The 21,019-nt window shown below is 42.3% G+C and overlaps 1 protein-coding gene across 1 annotated transcript in view; it reads right to left on the bottom strand.

The window, feature by feature from the left end:
- The window catches only part of LOC117402001 (metalloprotease TIKI2-like), a 70,849-nt gene that overhangs the window by 708 nt on the left and 49,122 nt on the right, over positions 1 to 21,019 (bottom strand). The window contains exons 5-6 of the mRNA XM_059031452.1: positions 10,870 to 10,960; positions 1,357 to 1,602 (exon numbers count right to left, since the gene is read on the bottom strand). Of these exons, the coding sequence (XP_058887435.1) occupies positions 1,357 to 1,602; positions 10,870 to 10,960 (337 nt within the window). The remainder of the gene's footprint in view (positions 1 to 1,356; positions 1,603 to 10,869; positions 10,961 to 21,019) is intronic.

Below are 21,019 nucleotides of genomic sequence, written 5' to 3'. Positions count from 1 at the left end.
ATGCAAGCCGGTTATGATCAGCTGTGTTCTTCTATCAACTATTTCAGCTGGTTTGGACGTCCAATCGGTTTTTGGTAAATTATTATTTGTTACAGTGTCCCAGTGTACTTGACTTAAAATGGGTGTAAAATGTTACTGTTTAAATTACAGGGTATGAATTAAGATAGCAGCTCTCTGTCCCCCTCAGCTGGTGAGGAAAGTTACTGCACCCTCCATCCTCACCATCGTGTCAACAACACGTGACATTATAAAATAATTACAAGCCAGTCTGAATCTGGTCTCAAAGTTTCTTTCAATTAAGAAAACATTTGAGTCACCCCTAAAATAATACAATAATATTCCAAAACACAGGGCTGTGGAGGATATTTTCAAAGTGCTGTTGATCATGGTGGTGGTCACATGTCTAAGGCATGCATTCATGCAGGAATGTGTTAGAAAGGAACATGGAATGAGTACAGGTAATGTTAACTCCACATGAATTAACAGGGCTGAATTCAAAATGAATTACTCCAGAACTCAGATATTCAGGTGTTATTCCTGCAGCATTCAGTCGCAATTCATTATGAATTTGCAGCCAATTACTTCAAAGTTTTATTGTTAAACTGGTTCAGGTGGAACAGAGACCAGGAGAGCTCCAGATCAAGTGGACCGGGTTCAATGCATACATCATTAAGAGAGAGGCTGTGTAATTATAATGGACCCAGGTCTGGTGTGTGGTCATTCAGAGAGAGGCTGTGTAATTATAATGGACTCAGGTCTCGTGTATGGTCATTCAGAGAGAGGCTGTGTAATTATAATGGACCCAGGTCTGATGTGTAGTCATTAAAAGAGAGGCTGTGTAATTATAATGGACCCAGGTCTGGTGTGTAGTCATTAAGAGAGAGGCTGTGTAATTATAATGGACCCAGGTCTGGTGTATGGTCATTAAGAGAGAGGCTGTGTAATTATAATGGACCCAGGTCTGGTGTGTGGTCATTCAGAGGGAGGCTGTGTAATTATAATGGACCCAGGTCTGGTGTATGGTCATTAAGAGAGAGGCTGTGTAATTATAATGGACCCAGGTCTGGTGTATGGTCATTAAGAGAGAGGCTGTGTAATTATAATGGACCCAGGTCTGATGTGTACATCATTAAGAGAGAGGCTGTGTAATTATAATGGACCCAGGTCTGGTGTATGGTCATTCAGAGAGAGGCTGTGTAATTATAATGGACCCAGGTCTGGTGTATGGTCATTAAGAGAGAGGCTGTGTAATTATAATGGACCCAGGTCTGGTGTATGGTCATTAAGAGAGAGGCTGTGTAATTATAATGGAGCCAGGTCTGGTGTGTGGTCATTCAGAGACAGGCTGGCACTGACCTGTCCTCCATGCGCACCCACAGGTCGTTGAACTGCCGCTGCCTGCCCTGCTGCCGCTGCTGTTTTTTGGGGCGCTTCTTCTGCCTCCCGAACTCCTCCAGCTGGCTCAGGCTGTCTGGGAGCAGCAGGTGGGGTGTCAGGAGCTCCTCTTCAGGGTGTGTTGCATCAGGGAAGCCCGTCCCCAAGGGGTGCCTCAGGGGGGGCAGCTCTGTCTCTGAGGGGCTGCCTGCAGATGGGTAGGGCTTCCTGCATCACAGGAAGAAAAGGAGAAGAAAGAGCTGAAGCAATCACGCAAGTGTTACCATACAATACAGCTCCCAACGTTCTTACACAGTTCAGCCTTCATCAGATGTAACCTGCGTGCTACAACATCATTATATATATATATACACACACATACACAAACACATGCATGTGTAACAGGCAGTGTTGTGTGATACACTGCCGTTACAGATTCTGTCCCGTTGGTGAGATGAGATGAGGTTAAAAGCTCTAAAACCACGGATGCAGTTGAGTCTTTTCATTGGCGGTTAAGACGCTTATTTTGGGGTGCACAGGGTCACTGGTTCACGCCCGGACTCCACTCTGTTACACATGTATACATGTTTCTGTGTATATCAGGGGTGTCTAACGATCCCGGTCCTGGAGGGTAATTCCAGTCCAGGTTTAACAGGTACAATGATATTATTAACTACTTCAGGGTCTGAATGGATGTTTAACTGGTTCGATTAAACAATTTAGAACAGGGTTGGAACAAAGACTTGGCATGGAAGAGCCATCTTTGGACACCCCTAGCTCTCCTATATCAGCTGCAAACGTTTAACAATAAACCCAACACCCTTAATCTATCGGTTATAGTTGGGAATATAACATCCTCTATCTTTATCTGTTTCCTTGTTTGCTGTGCTGCCCCCTGCTGGTTGTGATCTTGTGCGATTGCAGTGGTGTTCAGGCCCTGCAGGCTTCGCTGTAATTCCTTCAGCTTGCTTCAGGAAGTGCGCACAGCCCTCTCCTTTAATCCGCCCCAGTGTGAAAGCATGACAACACGCTGCTGCTGGTGGTCTCGGGACTGGCTGATTGTTTCAAACATCCACATGCTCAGCCTCTGCCAACAATCACACAGCCATGCAATTATTCTGGGAGTTTGCACTTCTTCTGAAGATATGAGAGGAATGGGCTGTTGATGTTGCTTTGCCAATTTTTTTTCCCTTGCACACTAATTTAACCCTGAAGGTGCTGGGGTCTAATGCTGGGATCCAGTGGCACAAACACAAATGCAGAAGAAATGGATTGACTTATTCAATAGAGTACGTTCACGTGACTTTGTGAGACAGGAATTGAAACTGTTGGAGATGGTCTGTGGATTGAATATCAGGATTTTTGTTTTTTTAACTTACAAACTCGTGACCTCAGTGGAAACATATATATATATATAGTTGAATTCAGTGTTAGTAGTACATGATCAATAGAAAAGTCATGAAGACAGGTCCCTGACTCATATCAATACAGAGAAACAGTTCAAAGGTTTGGGTGACTAGGGGTGTGTTAATCTACTAACCAATTTCAAGTATGAAAACTTGGTCACTTTCCATAAAAAAAGTCTAGCACTGGTAAAAGAAAACTATATTGTTAAAGTGAAGTAACAGTAACAGAAATGAAACATTCAAACACTAATAGCAAATCTGCCTTGTTGCTTTTGAGCAAGCCAGTTTCGATCTGTCTTCATCAAAGTGTGAAATGGACAGGCGGCCTTGCAGCTCTCCTGCCCCGCCTGCAGGCTGTGCCGTTGTATTCTTCTCTCTCTCTGGGTTTGCAGAACGAACCCTGCCTGCCAGGGGGACTGTCCTTGGATCTCTTGGTCTGGCTGGTTTCCACAGATATGAACTTGGAGATAATGCAACAGGAAATCCATTTTCTTTTGCATTTTTGTTTCTCTAAATTGCTGGAAAACAGCCCTTTGAGACCCGGCAGGATGCAGGCTGGTGTAAGGGCTGTGGACGGGGTCGCTGAGGAGGGCTCCATGTTTGGCGCTACAGACTGGTCGCTTAGCTGGTGTGGATCAGGCAGGTGCAGCTGGATTCAGTATGTTTGGGAAGCTTAGATGCATAATTCACGATTCTGCGAGTCCATTGTTTTGAGTGCCACTGAAATACCACTAATAAGTGTTTACAAAGCTTATAAACACCTGCAAGCCAGAGAAAACTGATGTAATTTGTGTCAGCTTCTGGAATACCAACAGCATAGGCCACAGAGCTAGACCACTGAAATAAAGAGCTTTGGATTAAGGGAGCAGCTGATAACTTCAATGCCTCAAGAAAAATGTAGGATTCTTAAAACATTCTCACCAACAACACTACTGTCTTTAGTGCGAACTCCCGATATCTTTACAGCCTCGATTCTTTAGACCAGGGTTTCCCAAGCCTGGTCCTGGGGACCCCTGTGTCTGCTGGTTTTCATTTTCAATTGAACCCTTATTTGAACTAGTCATTAACTTAATCCGATCTTTTTAATTGTTTTCAGCTTTTGAACAGTCGGAGGTCTAATTAAGCACATTATTAGTTCAATTAAGGGTTTGATTAAGTAATTGAGAGCTCAGCTGGAATGAAAGCCAGCAGAGACAGGGGTCCCCAGGACCAGGGCTGGGAAACCCTGCTGTAGAGCACCACAACCATGTAAAAACCAAAAGAATGCCTGTAAGCAAATTGGGTAACACTTTACATTAAGTGTTTCTATTTACTGTGTATTTACATAGTAGGTACTTAGTAAATACATGTGTGCTTACACATCATTACAATGTTATTATGCATAGTTACAATGTACTTAACGTGTACATCTTTTGACCTGTCAAAACTTGGAAAAAGCATATAGATACATAGATAGGAAACGCACCGTTGTACAATAATGCACGCAGTGACTGAAGGGCATATAATTAGAAACATGTGCTGAGAATTTGATTAATATACTATCATTGTGATATATATTGTTAATGTGATTAATGAACAGCATCTTAGACTTATCTTCCTGTTTTGAGCCGTGCTTTGAGGTATCCGTAGTTCAGTTAGCAATGCACTGACCGGGTGGTGCCAAGCTGCGTGACTATCTTAAATATAGCTGACAGTGTTATAAAATGTTAGGCTCTACTTTGTATTTTGCTCTGAGTGTGTGAGTCAGGTGTTGGGTTACTGCCTGACTGCCAAGCGTTCCTTTCTGTCCTCTCCAACACCCCGCTCACACTCCGAGAAAGCTTTATATGATCTTGGCTGTTAAGATGTTGCTGCTTTTTTTTCTTTTAAGGCTGGAAAACTTCCTAATGGTTTGGGGTGGAAAAAATCAGTTTCTGCAACATTACCGTGTTCTTTTTGCATGAAAAACAGAGAGGTCCCACCAACACAATCGCTACTTTTTTTGTGGTGATTCCTGTCCCTAGCATGCTGGCAGTGCATCATGGGTGGAGCTCTGTCTCTTTGATGCACGTATGCATCCGAGAAGCCAGTGACTGAACGTTGTCCCTGTTACAGAACCCAATAATCAAAATGAAAATGAGGGTGTATACACAGGTGAAGCAGAAGTGAACCAAACTTCAGGAAGAAAGCTGAAAGCCAGGGTAAGAGATCCCATGAAGATGCCATGATCACAGATCACGAGATGATGCTGCTTTTACAACAGAGGGGCACTTGGCTGATCTGTCTGATATTAAACATACATCTATGGCAGGCAACCTGAACTGAAGAGCATCACCTGAACTCGGGTGAGAGCTCCTTAACACAGCTCCTTCTGAACATGGTTACAAAACGCAGTATTTGAGAATATGTGATAAGAAGATTTCAAACATTATAAACCCAAGCTCGGCTCTAACCAGAAACAAGATGCTGCTAGAGCTGTGATATTCTGTGTAGGTAATATAGCCGGGCTACTGGTTTTCCGCGACCGCGGAATCGCGGAATTAGGCATTGGGAGCGGAATTGGCATTTTGGGAATGGAATTGTCTTTTTCTCGTTGCATCTCCAGTGTTCTGTGTTTTGTTTTTTGCACTACACCCAGCCAAGCTGACTTCATTCATCATGTGACTTCACTCACCTGTCTCTGCTGAAACTCAACATGGCAGCTGCACCAACGAAGAAGAAAAAAAAGCAATGTTTCAGCAAAAGACAAGAGCTAAAACATTTCCTGATTATCTATATGAGGACGGTAGGATACTATTCTACACATTTTGTCAAGTCAATACCATTAAAGATCATATTGCCAGTTGTAAACACGCAGAGAACAAGAAAGCAAAAAAGACTGCAACAAAAAATGGCAAAGCACTGCATTCTTCTGCTGAAAAACTTAGACCCAAGGCGGGGCTTTCCCGAAGTAAGTAAACTAAATGAATTGCGTGTTTAATTATTGTTTAGTTAATTTCTTTCCACTCTACCTGTATTTAATAAAACTATAATTAGCAATGTTAAACCATTACCTTTTCTTAATTCAATTATATTATCTGACGATGAAGACACAAGCTCAAAGCTATTTTCTAGCTATGCATTCCCTAAAGGAAATGGATCACTTTACTGTGTAAGGGATGTAGTCACTGCACTACACACCGTTTGTTTCAGAAAGACATTCTGTCTGGAGACACACCACACCTAGATTTTTGCAACTAACAAGGCAGAATTAGCAAAGAAACAATTGGGAGGATTCATTACATTCTGCGTTTACATTAATAGGGGTGCTATATAATTTACAACCGGGTGATACACATCAGCAAACATGTGTAGCAACGAGTCAGTCAACGTGTCTTTTTTATCAAAGTGTTTCATATGTTATCCTGGTTTTTGTAATGCCTGTAAAACACTAAACTTCATTTGTGGAGCGTTGTGAATAGGATTACTCTCACATGACATTGCTGGACTGTTACTAAACTGTTTCAGATTTTTTATTGTTATTGTAATGCCAGCAATAAGATAAACAGGTCTTTTCAAAACACCTTCATTTGTAGACTGAACTACAGTGTCAGTGGAAGACTGTAAATATGATTCTCACAACTGTGCTGGACATTTGTTTTCTGAACTGTGGTGATATAATGAAGTTTTCCTACTTATTTTAATGCCAGCAATGAGCCAAGTGATGTCTATAAACATTATGACATGTAAGTGTCTTCAGGTGCTTTACTATTACAGCAACAAGAGTCTGATTGAAAATCTTGACTTTAATAAAAAATAAAAAATTAAAAAAGATCATTGTGGTAATATTTATGAATTTACTTATTTGAACTATCAACATTATATTTATGTTCAAATGCCATGTTTAATTATCAATACATTGATAAAAAATAGATCATAAAAATAAAGTACAAAAATGTACAACTGTTTTACAACCGCTGCACTGATCAGATTCCAAAATACCTTTCCAAATACCATAAACGCATGGCAACCCTGCCCCCTATCCCCCATGCCTTCGAAAAAAAGAAGAAAAAAAGTCACTATAATAGATTTTCTGTAGTGAAAGGAAGGGTGATTGCTCTTTCTCTCTGCAGTTTCTTAAAGACAGTTCTTTGCCTCTGGGGCTGAGACTAAACGTTCCGCAGCTGGATCAGAGGACTGAAGGGTCAGCTGTTTTCCAGAGCCCTTTACTTTAAACACTCCGCTCCTTTCTAATTATCTGGCTCCAGGTTTACTGATATCCCTGAAGAGACGGATTCGAAAGGGGGTAAAGTTCGGCTGGATTGCGGTTTTCAGTCTCCCTCGCATGGTTCTGTATGTCACCTTCACTTAAACTGCAATTTTTCATCACTGACACCTTATACACACATATAAATCACTCTGCGAGCCCGCTTTCTCCTCTTACTCCTTTTATTTAAAAAGAAAAGGAGGGGAATGTTCTGTTCTCTTTAAAATAATAAATATTGCATTTTTATATTCTGGTGTGTTTCTTCAGAACATGTGTTAAGAGACCGCCAGTGAAATATATCCACACATCCGACTAGCCAGAGAACAGAAGACAGAGCACTAGTACTCTTTGAGCTTGTAAAAAATAAGGGACTGGGAGCAGGGAGCACAGAAGCTATCTGTCTACTGAGCACAGCAGGCACTGCATAAGGAGAACGTAATACCTTGAAACTGTCAGGAAATGCAATGCACTGTTTAACTGTCAGTGCTGGAAGAGCAGATACAGACTGGAATCTAGCATTAGGAAGGCACTAGAGCACTGCAGACCCCAGTATCCACAGGGCAGGTATAGCACAGGGGTAGATTCCGTGGAGGGAACTGATACCACAGCGCTGGAGACATTAATCTTCTGCCTGCCTGCTGCATAAGCCAGCAATTCAGTGCTTGCGTGAGCTGAATATTGAGACAGAGAGCTATCAAACCCCTGTGCCAAAAACTGTATCCAAAAGGTGCTTTATGGTGCCAGTAACTTCTTTTAGTGGGCAGGTATTGAACAGAAGGGTCTCTGATGGCGATACCAATGAGTTATTCTCATGCTATGTTCTTTCCTTAGTCTGACCCCTCCGAAAAGGCCAGTGACGCGACTGTTTTCTGGATCTATACCCCTCAGCGTCCCGTTAGGGACTCCTCATGCAGTATTGTGCCAGTGTGGCCCTCAGGAGCCCACTGTTGACTCCTCGCAGCAGAGATCTGGCCCTCCTGAAACATTTAGCGACCATATTCTGTCAATGTGTATGTGCTTTATACTTGCAGCTGAAGTTATACAAAACATGAAATAAATAGCAACCGTGCACCTGCTTTCAATTGTGCTGGCTTCTCTTTCTCTGCATGTCTGGGGTTCGAAGTATGTACGTGGTCTTGCAGTTGTGCGCAAGCGGCTTGCTGTTTTGCTACGTCATCTTTGGGGGAGACACTGAAGTGAGATATTGAATCTCCATTGTGTTTTGCTGGCGAAATCTATTTAAAATAAACAACTGAGCATACAAGTATGCGGTACCAGTATGAAATAAACCAGCTCGTAACTCTTCAAGCCTCATCCCCAAACCCCCCTGCATGATGTCTCTGAGCCCGGATCCAGCAACTGTCCCCCTGCCTGGATGAAACCGATACAGGAAATGTCTGGAGGGCAGGGGAGCTGAGGGCTCCTCGGAGTTACCCTTCTCCGCTCTCTGACATCTTAAATACAGACAGGTCAAACTCTCAGATGCAACCGGCTAGAGGAACAGATCTGTAGTAAAAGTTGCTGTGCATGGCTGTAGCGACGTTAGCAAAGTAAATAAATTACTGCTTGAGGGGGAAAACACCAACTATTAATAATGCAGAGCTGAAGGACAGCAGTATTACGATGCACTGTTGCGATTATTGCTAGAGACAGACCCCATCATTCCTACAGTATATGGGTTGTTAGATGGTGTAACAGGTGCTGTATTCCAAAGGAAAGGAAAGGTAAAGAAATTGTTCTGGTTCTGTAAGTCCCAGGCTTCCTTTTCTGTGTTCACAGCTCTGTTCTGTTACTGTGTCAGTCTCTGCCTTTACCAGGGCAGTCGTCTTGGGGTTCACCTCCAGTACTGGGGTTCAGACAGGCTGCACAGTGAACTCTGTGCTCTGGGGGGCTGTGCATACTTCTGAAGGGACATCACATATGGGGCCCCAGGTTTTACACACGCCTCAGCAGTCACACTTTGATGTCAGTTATTGCCAGCCCCTCCTGTGGACTGGAGAATGCTTCACCACTAGCCAGATATTTCGATGTTTCAACTTTTCATCACTTTTATTTTTTTGTTTGTTCAGGTTTAGCTCACAGGACCTCCTTCTGGACCAAAGAACCACATGCACGGAATGGCTAGCACATTTATTTCAGCACAGCTAAACAAACAGGACACCGTCGTAAACCAGATGATGTTACCTCGAAAGGTTAATCCTGGTAAAATATTTGAAATCTCTTTGCAGTCTGTTTAGCTTTGCTGAAATTGTATGGATATCTGATCTGATCAGCCTTTTTTGTAGAAAACAGTGACCATACGATGCTGTAGTGCAGAAGATTCTTCATTATAGATAAGTATTGTATAGCAGAGGTAGAAAGGGTATATATATATATATATATATATATATATATATATATATATATATATATATATATAATAAATAGTTTTACAAAGTAAGAACTGTTCTTGAACTTTTTACAGCAGAGTTCAATAAATATGTGATAATGATTTAGTGGTGAGGTTACACCCACAAAGTAAGTAAAACCTGGTAAAAATGTCCCTGTATTTCATTGCATCCTTTTGCTAAAGTCCCCATGAGAGACTGCGGTGATGGCAGGTGTAACAAAGACACCGAAACTCGTTAATCTTGTATAGACCAGGACTATCATTTGTAAACTTTGTTTGCTGTAACTGCCAGAATGTTTCCATACATATTTGTTAGTTTGTGTCTTTTCTTTGGGAAACGTGCAATATTCCAGTATTCCAATATTCCAATTCCAGTATTCCAATATTCCAATTCCAGTATTCCAATATTCCAATTCTGACCGGATCACACAGCTGTCAGGCTACAATCCCAGAGCCCTAAACCAGAACTGGTTGTGTCTGTAATGAATTGTTATTTTTTGCTATTATAATTGTGCCTGTTGAAGCTGTAATTCCTCCTGGCTGGACCGATCCACACCTGGGAGTGCTTACCCTGCATGAGTCTTCAGAACAGGATCAGTGACGGGGGGGGGGGGGGGGGGTATTATTCTAGCTGCACTTTTAAGACAGAACAGCTGGGGGCTGACTGGGTCGGCAATAAACGAAGTGAACCTTTTACCTTTGAATCTCTGCCTCTATTTCTGGGCCAGGATGTTAGCGTTTCAAAGTTATTTCAATCTAATAATGGAGCCATGGGGTCATTAGGATTAAACGGAAATCACAAAATCAGCTAAAATGAATAGTGTTTTTCTCAGATTTAAAGACTACCTGGTCGAAAACAGACAATATACTGTATGCTCAGACAGACTTTTACAGACGGGCTGCATTCAGCAACGAGAGGCTTTCTATCCAGCTGAGCATCTTCCATACACTGCAGGGCTCAGCATTTAAAAAAACACTCACTCACTCACTCACTCACTCACTCACTCACTCACTCACTCACTCACTCACTCACTCCCTCAGGGCAGTGGAGTGGAGTGTCTTTGTCTCTCACAGTTGCCAAGTGGATAAGAACAGAGGCAAACAGCAGCACACAGTGAGAAGTCAGTCCTTTTCATCAATGGAAATCAAGGAGTCTGGGGCGCCCAACCTCCCTGCATTGCTTGTTTTCACTGCCCCCCCCCCCCGACCTCCCCCGCCTCCAGATTGCTGTTTATTTGATCTTATTTTAGACTTGAAGAATATGACTTTGCTTTCAGATTACCCAACAGTTAAACTCACGCTGCTCTTTCAACAACATTTCGAACGGATGCCTCTCACTGGACACATTGATGACTTATTAGTATAACTCGTCACTCATGAACCAGGTATAAGTCTGTTCGGGAGGCTGCAATCAATCTAGCAGATAACTGCTGTTGGTGCATTACGGACCCTGGCTAGGCGCAGTAAAGACTCACTCTGTGATTGGCTGTCCAGAGGGCGTGTGCTCCACCTCATAGCCCTCCTGCCTCAGGATGTCCAGCACGGTGTAGTTTCCCAGGAAGTGACCTGAAACACATCAAATCACAAAAGAGTCTTCTTCAGAAACAGGTAGGCAGAGAGAAGCAAGCCTCATGCATTCCAACTGGCACCTCTCTGCATCAGCCTGGGTTTACTGTGGGAAAGGATGTTCCAGTTGTGCAGTCATTACCATATAACATTACCATATAGATTTATTTAGTGAGCAAAGTTCCACCAGGGCTGAACTTCACTGTATACAGATTATAATGAATCTCCTCCTAGCAGCTGATGAGTTAGTAATACTGACATCAGCACAGGACCTGTACTTGCCTCTGGAGCACAGAGCTGGCTCATCAGTTGAATGGAAAGACATTTGTCTCAAACACAGAGCTGGCTCATCAGTTGAATGGAAAGACATTTGTCTCAAACACAGAGCTGGCTCATCAGTTGAATGGAAAGACATTTGTCTCAAACACAGAGCTGGCTCTTCAGTTGAATGGGAAGACATGTGTCTTTGAACCGTATGGTTTGCAGTCACATCAAGTCCTTGCATTTCCATGTAATTCAATAGGCTGAGATGCCATTCTCTTATAGTGGCTCCCCATGCAAACCATGCAGTTCAAAGACAAATGTCATTTCAAGATCTGTAGCACAGAGGTAAGCACGTGTCTTAAGCTGATGTCAGTATTATTGACTCCCCAGCTGCTAGGGGGAGATTCAGTACAAGATGTAATTCAAAAGTAACTCAATTCCTAGCATTTGCTTTAAATGGATTCCTTCCCTGTTGTATAACCTATGCAATTATTCAGTTGTTGGAACTCAAGAATCCACATACACGGTACATCTAGAAAGCCCCAGCTGAAACAGACCACATCCTTTGTTACTCCCGAGACCACAAACATCATTCACAACAGATGATTTTGGCAGGCTTTCAAAGGCTTGTGGGAACAGGCTTGTTTACGCTGCTGCCTGGAGTATGCTATTTCAGTATTTACAGGCACACAAGCCGTGTTCTTCTCTGTGGTCAGGATGGCAGCACAGAACCACACAGCTTGTAAATGCATTTAAAAAATAAAGTTTACAGATGCCCAGGAAACACACAAAGGTGAGGAATTACCAGCCTGGAAACTGGCCTGGTGAAGGAGAGAGAGTGTTTGGGTAAAGCAAGTGACTTACAGTATCTATCCACAGGGTAGGATCATTCAAAATCCACATCCCCACCACTGCATCACACAAAACTGCAGGATGGAGTGCGAATCCTTGAGAGACAGTGGGAACAGGAAGACTCCTCCAGGTATTGACACTGGAAGGGCTGCAGCCCAGTTCCAGTCATGGATACACTCTCGCAGTCACACAGATGGCTGCGGTCTTTGTTTTTCTTGCACCGTTGTCAGTGTTGTTCAGAAAGCTGAAGATTCCGGAGTGGAACCTGATATATTCAGGATGATACTTTTGTTCCGCACAAGTGTTGCACACATATTCCTTTTATCATTTTGAGCATTTTCACTGATCAACCCCACGGTTTTGAATCTGGTCATCAAAAGGGAGAGTTACAATGTACTTAATGTGTAAATCATGTTGCATGATATGTGTAAGTGCACAATTGAAACAGAAAAGGGTTAGGGTTAGGGTTATTTTGCCCTTATATGCATAGAACAAAACAAAACAAAACAGAAAAAACATGCATTGGAGTCTGGGGAGAGAGTGATAACTCGAACATTGCAATCTCAGCCTTTGATTCCACAAAAAGGTTTTGTTCAGCTTCAAAGAGGGTGTGATTTGAAACACTTCTCTGTCTGTTCTGGGCTGTGTCTGGATACCAGTCTCATTCCTCTCCCAGACATCTTGTCCACACTGCAGTTCAATCAGTGCTGTGGTTTATGTGCAAGAGAACATTTTGTACACTTTTGAAAGGTCTTAACAACTTAAATCTAACTTCTCAATGTTTTCACTCAACTCCGATCACAGATTTGCACGCGAAACCTTACGCATTCTGCAGGCATGCTGTAAAATTATTCTACAAGGCCAAGACCTCCTGGAAACATCTCAAATAAAAAAAAATAAAAAGGCACATGGATTCTGAATATTAGAAAGGAACAGGTTTTGCAACACTAAAAAAAAAAAAAAACACAGCTTACCACGACAGCAGGATCATTAAAACTGCAACAAAATAAACTTTCTAACACTCAGCATCCCTCCAAGTTCCAGCTATTAATGAGATTTATGTGGTGCGCCTGTATGCTTGGCTAGCTCCTAATGTCCCGTACACAGTATATACACAGCACACCTTGTCTGGAGCACACCTTCAATCAACTTGAGAGTTTCTGACAGTTTACCAAATCAACCTACTATTTCCGATTGGGACAGCTGTACAGAACAGCTGCATATAGATGCCTCTTGGTGCTGGCTGGCTAAGTACACAGAAACCACTGGTCCTCAGTGCACCTGCTTTTGAATACACTATAACAGCTTTTTTATACCTGGTAATAACAGTGGGCAGTTTTAAAACCCTCCCATCCAGTTTCTATGGAATCCCAGCATGCACAGTACACGGAAAGAGAAAGGAAAGGCAATGTGTCAACACTGAAATGAGTTTACGTTGTGATGTTGTGATGTGATGTATTCTGTTGCTGCAGTTAAGGTTTCACATCTCTATTGCTGAGAAAGTTAAATGTTGCATTAAATATTTTGTTATAAATGCCCACTAAACAGGGAAGCTTTCAGTCAGAGTTAATTGAGCTTGTCACAGCAATAGTGTGCCATGTCTGCACCCAGAATGCCACCATCCAGGTCCTGGCACCGGGGCAGCCTTTCGGTGTGGGGGGGCCTTGCCACGGCATGCCTCCAGCCCCAGCGCCATCAGGGCTGGCTAATCCTCAGTGGTAAACATGGGTAATGCACTCCACATGTGCACATTTCCAGTTCCACTTAACAAGTGACAAATCTGCCCAATTAAAAAGACATCAGGCGTCTCATTTTGCAGCCCTTCTGGAATCAGGTTTCATCAGTTTAAAAAAAAAAAAAAAAAAAACTTAGGACATTGTGAAAATCCATGCTGCTTCCTGTCCATGCTGTAATAGTTTGTATTCATGACCAGATGAAATGGCCCACTGGAAGCCACGCAGTGAGACAGGGTCCGCTCTGGAAGGGCAACAGGCCAGGGCTTAATAGCGATGCCTCAGGACAGTGATGGTGTGCTACAGTGGAAACAGCACGGCTGCAAATGCCATAGTCCTACACTGGCACAAGCAGCTACCTGAAGAATATGGGGCTCTGGCAGCTATATCAATGCAAGGAAATTACTTTGTAAATAATAGTAAAGCTAGCATTTTTTAACCTGTATTTGAATGTAACTAAAAGTAACACATTTACACTATAAAATATAGCATTTTAACTAAGAAACAGATTGAGAGATAAATTAACAGGTGCCTTGACCTCTCAGAAAATAAAAGGCTGCCCACACAGTAGACACAAACTGTCTTGTCCTATTAGGATTCCACAACAAAGTTTGCACCTAACACAACACTAGCACTGAGTTCTGTACTAACCCTCAGAACTGAAGGCAATGTGACCACAGGCATGAATACTGGGCTTGCTGACCAAACTGTTTATGCTCCCAGCAGACATAAACTAAAACTTCCTTTCAAACAAATGACACAGACAGACAGGCGCTGTTATTCAACAAAAGCACAACCCTCCCTGTAACTGCATGGCAAATTCATATTATTATTATTTATTTCTTAGCTGACGCCCTTATCCAGGGCGACTTACAATTGTTACAAGATATCACATTATTTTTACATACAATTACCCATTTATACAGTTGGGTTTTTACTGGAGCAATCTAGGTAAAGTACCTTGCTCAAGGGTACAGCAGCAGTGTCCCCACCGGGATTTGAACCCACGACCCTCCGGTCAAGAGTCCAGAGCCCTAACCACATTCGGCGTAGTGTTAATGTACTGGTTTTAAAGCAATTGTTGTCGCTAGCTACAGTACCAGTACAGTAACTGTCACAATTATTTGACAACTGCAGTACCTTGTCTGGCCATACACCCAGGGTGGCGCCACTTGCACATGGCTTTGCCTGAGAGGCGCATTCCATCAGCAAGGCACCCAGGCAGGAAGGATTGTATATTACTGAGGCACGGGATTTGTTTACGTGCTTCTCCCACAGTACCAGACATCCCATCTGCATGGCATTAGAGCCCTACGGAACAACAAGTCAGGATCTCTCAACAGACGAAGGAAGTGGGAGAGTTGTCTTTAAAATAAAAAATAAATAAAAAGTCATACACAGCGTTTCATTAAAAAGGCTGACATTTTTAAGTGTGCCGTCTCAAAAGCACTCACCATTTATTTATTGTTACTTTTTGTTTATTAATGAGCAAGTCAACACATAGGTGCAGAAACATATTAGACAGCAGTCATTTGACATGGATACGTCTCTCAAATGGTGATTATATATATATATATATATATATATATATATATATATATATATATATATATATATATATATATATATATATATTCATACAGTACAATGTACACAACCTGTTTGTTTTTGTTATCTGGCTCATCCTCAGATGCCTCAGCCGGCTATATGATGGAGCTGAAAGTATTGCCCAGCAGTTCAAATACTACAAAAAACAAAAAGAATGGATTCATTTTCCATTTCAGTTCAGTCCGAGTCTTTCCAAAGCCGGGCTCATCGAGATGCTGTGTGATAGCTAGCGGGCCCCCATCCCTGGTTTGCAGAGAAACGGCTGCCACATGTGGACTGGTGGAGCAGGCAGGGCTGGGGATAATGGAAAAAAAACCCAGAGAGGCTGGATAGCAGAAGAGTCACGTGTTCATTTATACTGGCTGTTAATCTTCATTAAGAGGGGCAGGCACATTAATCCCTGCTGTTACTGGAGGTCTCTGAGAGGTGGAACCAGAGTGCAGAGGGAGCTGTCAGCTACAGTCAGCTGCTGCCAGCACTGCATTCGTCTGTTTGATGCAGCACCTCACATCCAACCAATCCACCAAGCTTGGGCTGGTGTCCCGTTGTCCACAGCATATTTAAGATACTCCTACAGGAAAGTCTTTTGACCGTGAATTCTTCATCCCAAAGAGGCTCTGTCCCCTTTGTTAGCCGGGTAAAGTGAAGCTATTGCTCACAGGTTCATGCAAGCTCCCCTTCAAAGAGACCACGTCCCCACGCTGGACAGGATCAGTGGAGACTTGACTTCTCTCCTTATTGGAGACAGCCCCTGAGAACATCAGCCCCATGTTTTTGTTAATTGAAGTGCGTCCACTCGTAACTCACCAGACCTGAGGCAAGCATGCTAACTGCTGAGTCACCAGCCCCCACTGGCATCTCACCCTACCCGCCAATTATTTTCCATATCCAACTCTTATGTGCAGCATGGTTTGCTGTCTGATCTCAGACAGACAGAGGGAGGGCAGTGCCCAATACATTCCTCTACAACGCTAAACCGATCCATGCACAGCTCTGTTCTCTGCCTATTCTGTGGATGCTGCCTTGGGCCGCTCAGCTGTTGTGAATCCCTCCCCCTTCCCAAGCACTGGATGCACCACCACCAGTCTGCCCAGCCATGCTTGCTTTTAGGTAGACAGTCAGCTGCAGTGAGTTCATGCAGGGTGGTGGCATCTGGTTGCTAAGCTGTGAGATGCAAATAAACAGTATTTCCGTGTTAGTGTGGCTGTAAAACAGCAAAACGGCGCTCCGCACAGCAGGGCACCGCGGCAAGCACACAGGCGGCCCCAGCCAAACACCAATTCCTTTCCATAATGACCGGGCCGTTTCTATTGAGTTTTCATTGCTAACTATGTGATAAACGTCTGACGTGCAGGAAGCTGTGTGTATTCAGCAGGTCAGGAGAGTAAAACCTGGATAAAAAGTGTAGATTTTCTTCAGAATCCTCCAAACAGATTGGAGCCACATTTAGATTGGGTCTTAAAGACTATATATATTGGTTAAATCATGTATTAATTATTTGGTCAGATTTCAGGTGCATTAAATTGTCTGAACCTAATCACTAATTAGGGCTAGCTGGGACGCTACACGTGAATTCCTTTTTGCTCCAGTGTTACAGAGAGCGATCTCTACCTGCTTTCCTTTGAGACTTATGCACCCATACCATATGCTTGCTGGATTTTGGGTGTTATTAAAAATCTAATTCAGAATAAATAAATAAATAAATAAATAAATAAAGGCTAATCTCTCCCCTCTAACCTTTTATCCAAATATAAAATTTTTTATAGTTTTCAGCGCCACCTGGTGAAAGTACCTTGTAGTGCAGCTATCTTTTATTGTTTCAACTGTCTTCACATCCTATGCATGTGTGGGGTTGGTGTGTACGTTGGGGAAACCACTCAACCCACCCAGCCTGCTCGTAAAAAGACCAACCCTCCTAGAAGATGACTGCTCTCCAGTGACTCCCAGGCCAGCTCCAGGGTCAGCAGCTTTCTGTAAGAACATCTAACCCATTTCCCCTATCCTCTAAATATTTATGGAACATTTGACATGATTGAGTGCTGCGCTCATGTAAAGCAAACAAAGCAGGCCGCACCAGGTCAGGGCCACGTTCCTCAGGCACTGAGAGGTTTCAATGGGGAGAACATGCAGGCGTCTGTAATGCAAACCTCTCTCTAACATTCTGCTACCATTAGTTTCTGTAAATGGCTGCCGGCAGCATTTAATACTGCATTGCTTCATATACAATTGTTTGACATAAATACCTGATAACAAAACAACATCAACACATTTCAAAATGTATGTTTAGTTTTGAATCGATCACGCACAATTGACCAATATATAGGGTGACCAGATGTCCCGGTCTAGTCAGGACAGTCCCTCTTCTCCATCAAAGGTCTCGATGTCTCGACATTTTGCTCAAAGTTTTTTTAAAAAGTCCTGTAGCGCGACACACTCTAAATACCTTTCATCATAACAATGTAAACAGCCGCTTCTTTTATAACTTAGTTTATAGCACCTGCACAGAAAACAAAATCAAATGAAACAAGGCTACTCAGGTAATTAAGAACATTATTTTTATAAAGTAATTAACACAGACAGACATACGTGCTTATTCCTAAGTGTGCCATGCATTTCCATTTGGTTTATTATTATTATTATTATTATTATTATTATTATTATTATTATTATTATTATTTAGCAGACGCCTTTATCCAAGGCGACTTACAGAGACTAGGGTGTGTGAACTATGCATCAGCTGCAGAGTCACTTACAACTACGTCTCACCCGAAAGACAGAGCACAAGAAGGTTAAGTGAATATGAATGTACAATTATGTGTAATACAGTGATTTTGTAGCTGTTCAGTTCTGACAGGATTTAGCCCACACAGAGCATCGAGAGGTTGCAAGCATCCGAATTCACCAGGTTAAACCACATCAACAATGTAAATAAACAGAGCCGTCCTGACACAGTGAGTAAAAAAAGAAATGCCAAAACGTAAATGTATTTTTAATGAGTAGTACTAGTAGTAGTAGTACTAGTAGTAGTAGTATTACTAATAATAAACTCAATATAAAATTAGCAATACAATATGGCAAGTTAAACTAATGAGCCACAAATTATACACCCGGGAATGTACTGAAATTAGCTAGCCCCTTAAAAAAAAAAAAAAAAGATATTACTAAGAGTGAGTATTTAAATGACCATTAAATACCCTATATGTAAATGGTTTAATTAGTCTTATCAATAATTTAACAATGTGTCTTGATTTTGAGCTTTGAAAATCTGGTCACTCTACCAATACAAAGCATATGTAATAGCAGCCCCCAGAGCCAAGCATTTATGATTTTTATATTGATGTTACTGCATAACCCAGAACAGTGCCAGTCAAAACAGAATGGAAAGAACAACAACAACAACAACAACAATAATAATAATAATAATAATAATAATAATAATAATAATAATAATAATAATAATAGCTTGGCAAGTCCTAAAACTGCAGGTAATTAAATACAGTGTGTCTGGCATGTTAGAAATGAATAGAATGAAGGAAGCAGCAGGATAGCTCTGGGAATGAGAAAAAGAAAGACATATGAACTGTATTCAATATTGTCAGACAGTAATACCATTTGTGAAATGTCAAGCTGTGGGCTGACGTCATATTGAGTTCCTTCAGTCATCAGAACAAAAATCTAAACAAACGCGCACTGCCGTCAACAGAACATGACAGGACAGCTCTGCTAATTATAGGCAAGTCTGCTGCAGGGATGTCAATAAGACTCCTATTGCATAGCAGTGACAGCCATTCCAGGTTTTACTACGAGTCTGATTAGCCACAGTCCATGCAGGTAACATACGGTCCATTTGGGGGTGAAGTTCTATTTTAGCCTCATTGGACCAGAGAATTTTGTTGAAGAATGCTTCAGATTCCTGTTCATATTCTTTGGCAAATTCTAAACGGTTTGTTTTATGAATTTTCTTTAAAAGTGGTTTGCAGTGGTCTACATGCACACAACTCTTCTGTGGTCAGGTGCCTTTGAACAGTTATTTTATGCACTATTATGCCTGATGCTTCTAAATCTTTCTTTAAGGCCTCGGCTGTTAATCTTTGATTTGTTTTAGCTGCTCGGACGATTCTCCAACCTGCTGTACCAGTAATTTTCTTTTAAATGTGTTACCGTGTACTGTCTTTAGTGCAGCCAACCGATGACCTTCCCCTTGTAACTTTGTCAAAGCTTGTTACTCTAACGTGAGGCCTTGAGATTCCTCTTATGTTCCAGACACTCCACAGAAGTGCTACTGTCGACCTAGGAAGGTTAAAAGCCTTTTCTGTGGAGGGAAGAAGATGGATGGAGGGCTTCAAAGAGGGGCTGCAAAGCACAAAGACTGTCTGACCAGGGGAGAGAGTTCCAGAGACACAGAGCAGCTGAGGCAGAAGGAAACCTGGCATTGTGTTCCAGTAAATATTTGAAAAGAGGTTCAGTCTGCACTTGGCAAAGGGCAGGTTACTTGGAGCCCAGGGTGGTATTCCTGTGAGCTCTGCAGAAAGGGTGACTGATTGATTAAAAACTGTGGCGGGGCTTTGCTTTCAAGCACGTCTCATGTGTATTTGGAAGAAAATGTCAGTGGATATTAAGAGAGGCAATTCTCTTTCTTGTTGGTCATCCATTGAAGAGGGATTCAACATACCCACAGCGTGACAGCCAGTGAAAACCAACTTCCAAAAACTTCCATGCACATCTGTCTGGGTGACAGCATTGCTTTTTATTCAGATAGAAATGCAGGAATATTGTAAAAAATGGAAATAAGTAATTATACACTCAACAACATGTCACAGACAAACAGTCACAGACACAGACTTTGCCCCGATGGAATTAATAATACTGCTCCAGAGGGATTGTGCGGCTGCCTGGCTGCCTCTCTTGGCTCTTTTCATGACAACTGTCACACATTACATCAGACACACTACCCATAATCTATACAAATGTGCGCCACATGTGCCCCCACCCCCCCCACCCCCCCACAGTAGAACACACACAGACACACAGACACACAGGCACACACAGACACACACGCACACACTGACATGCACACACACACACACACACACACACACACACACAGCCGGAAAAACATGACGTCAGGGATGTCTGCGAAAACAAGGATGGCAGAACCTGCTCACACTTAACTCGATTCCAAAAGTGTAGTTCCTATCCTTGTTTACTGGGATCCCAGTGCTTTCTGAAATACATAGGCTTGGGTTAAGAACGCTCGAAGTTGTTTGTGTCAGTAGTGAATTCTACTGTAAGAATGGCTGTATCTTCCAGAAATGTTGTATTGCTCTTATGTCACTTCCACAAGGTTAATGCCTAGTTTTCCATTTCCAATTATCCTTACTTTAGATCCAATTACAGAGATTGTTGTAGTGAATGTGTTGGTTCTCCGATCCCATTGAGTGCACCAGAGTTAAAAAATTTAAAAAAAAAAAAAAAAACAGATCAGGACTTTAACTAGGCCATTCCAGAACCTTGAAGTTATAATTCTCTAAGGTCTTCAGATAGCTCTTTGTTTTTTCCCATATTGACTTATTGGTAATGACAGCAATCATCCTATACCTAA

Source organism: Acipenser ruthenus, chromosome 10, assembly GCF_902713425.1.
Source record: "Acipenser ruthenus chromosome 10, fAciRut3.2 maternal haplotype, whole genome shotgun sequence".
In the NCBI taxonomy this organism is placed as follows: domain Eukaryota; kingdom Metazoa; phylum Chordata; class Actinopteri; order Acipenseriformes; family Acipenseridae; genus Acipenser; species Acipenser ruthenus.
This window is presented reverse-complemented; position numbering and strand designations above follow the sequence as displayed.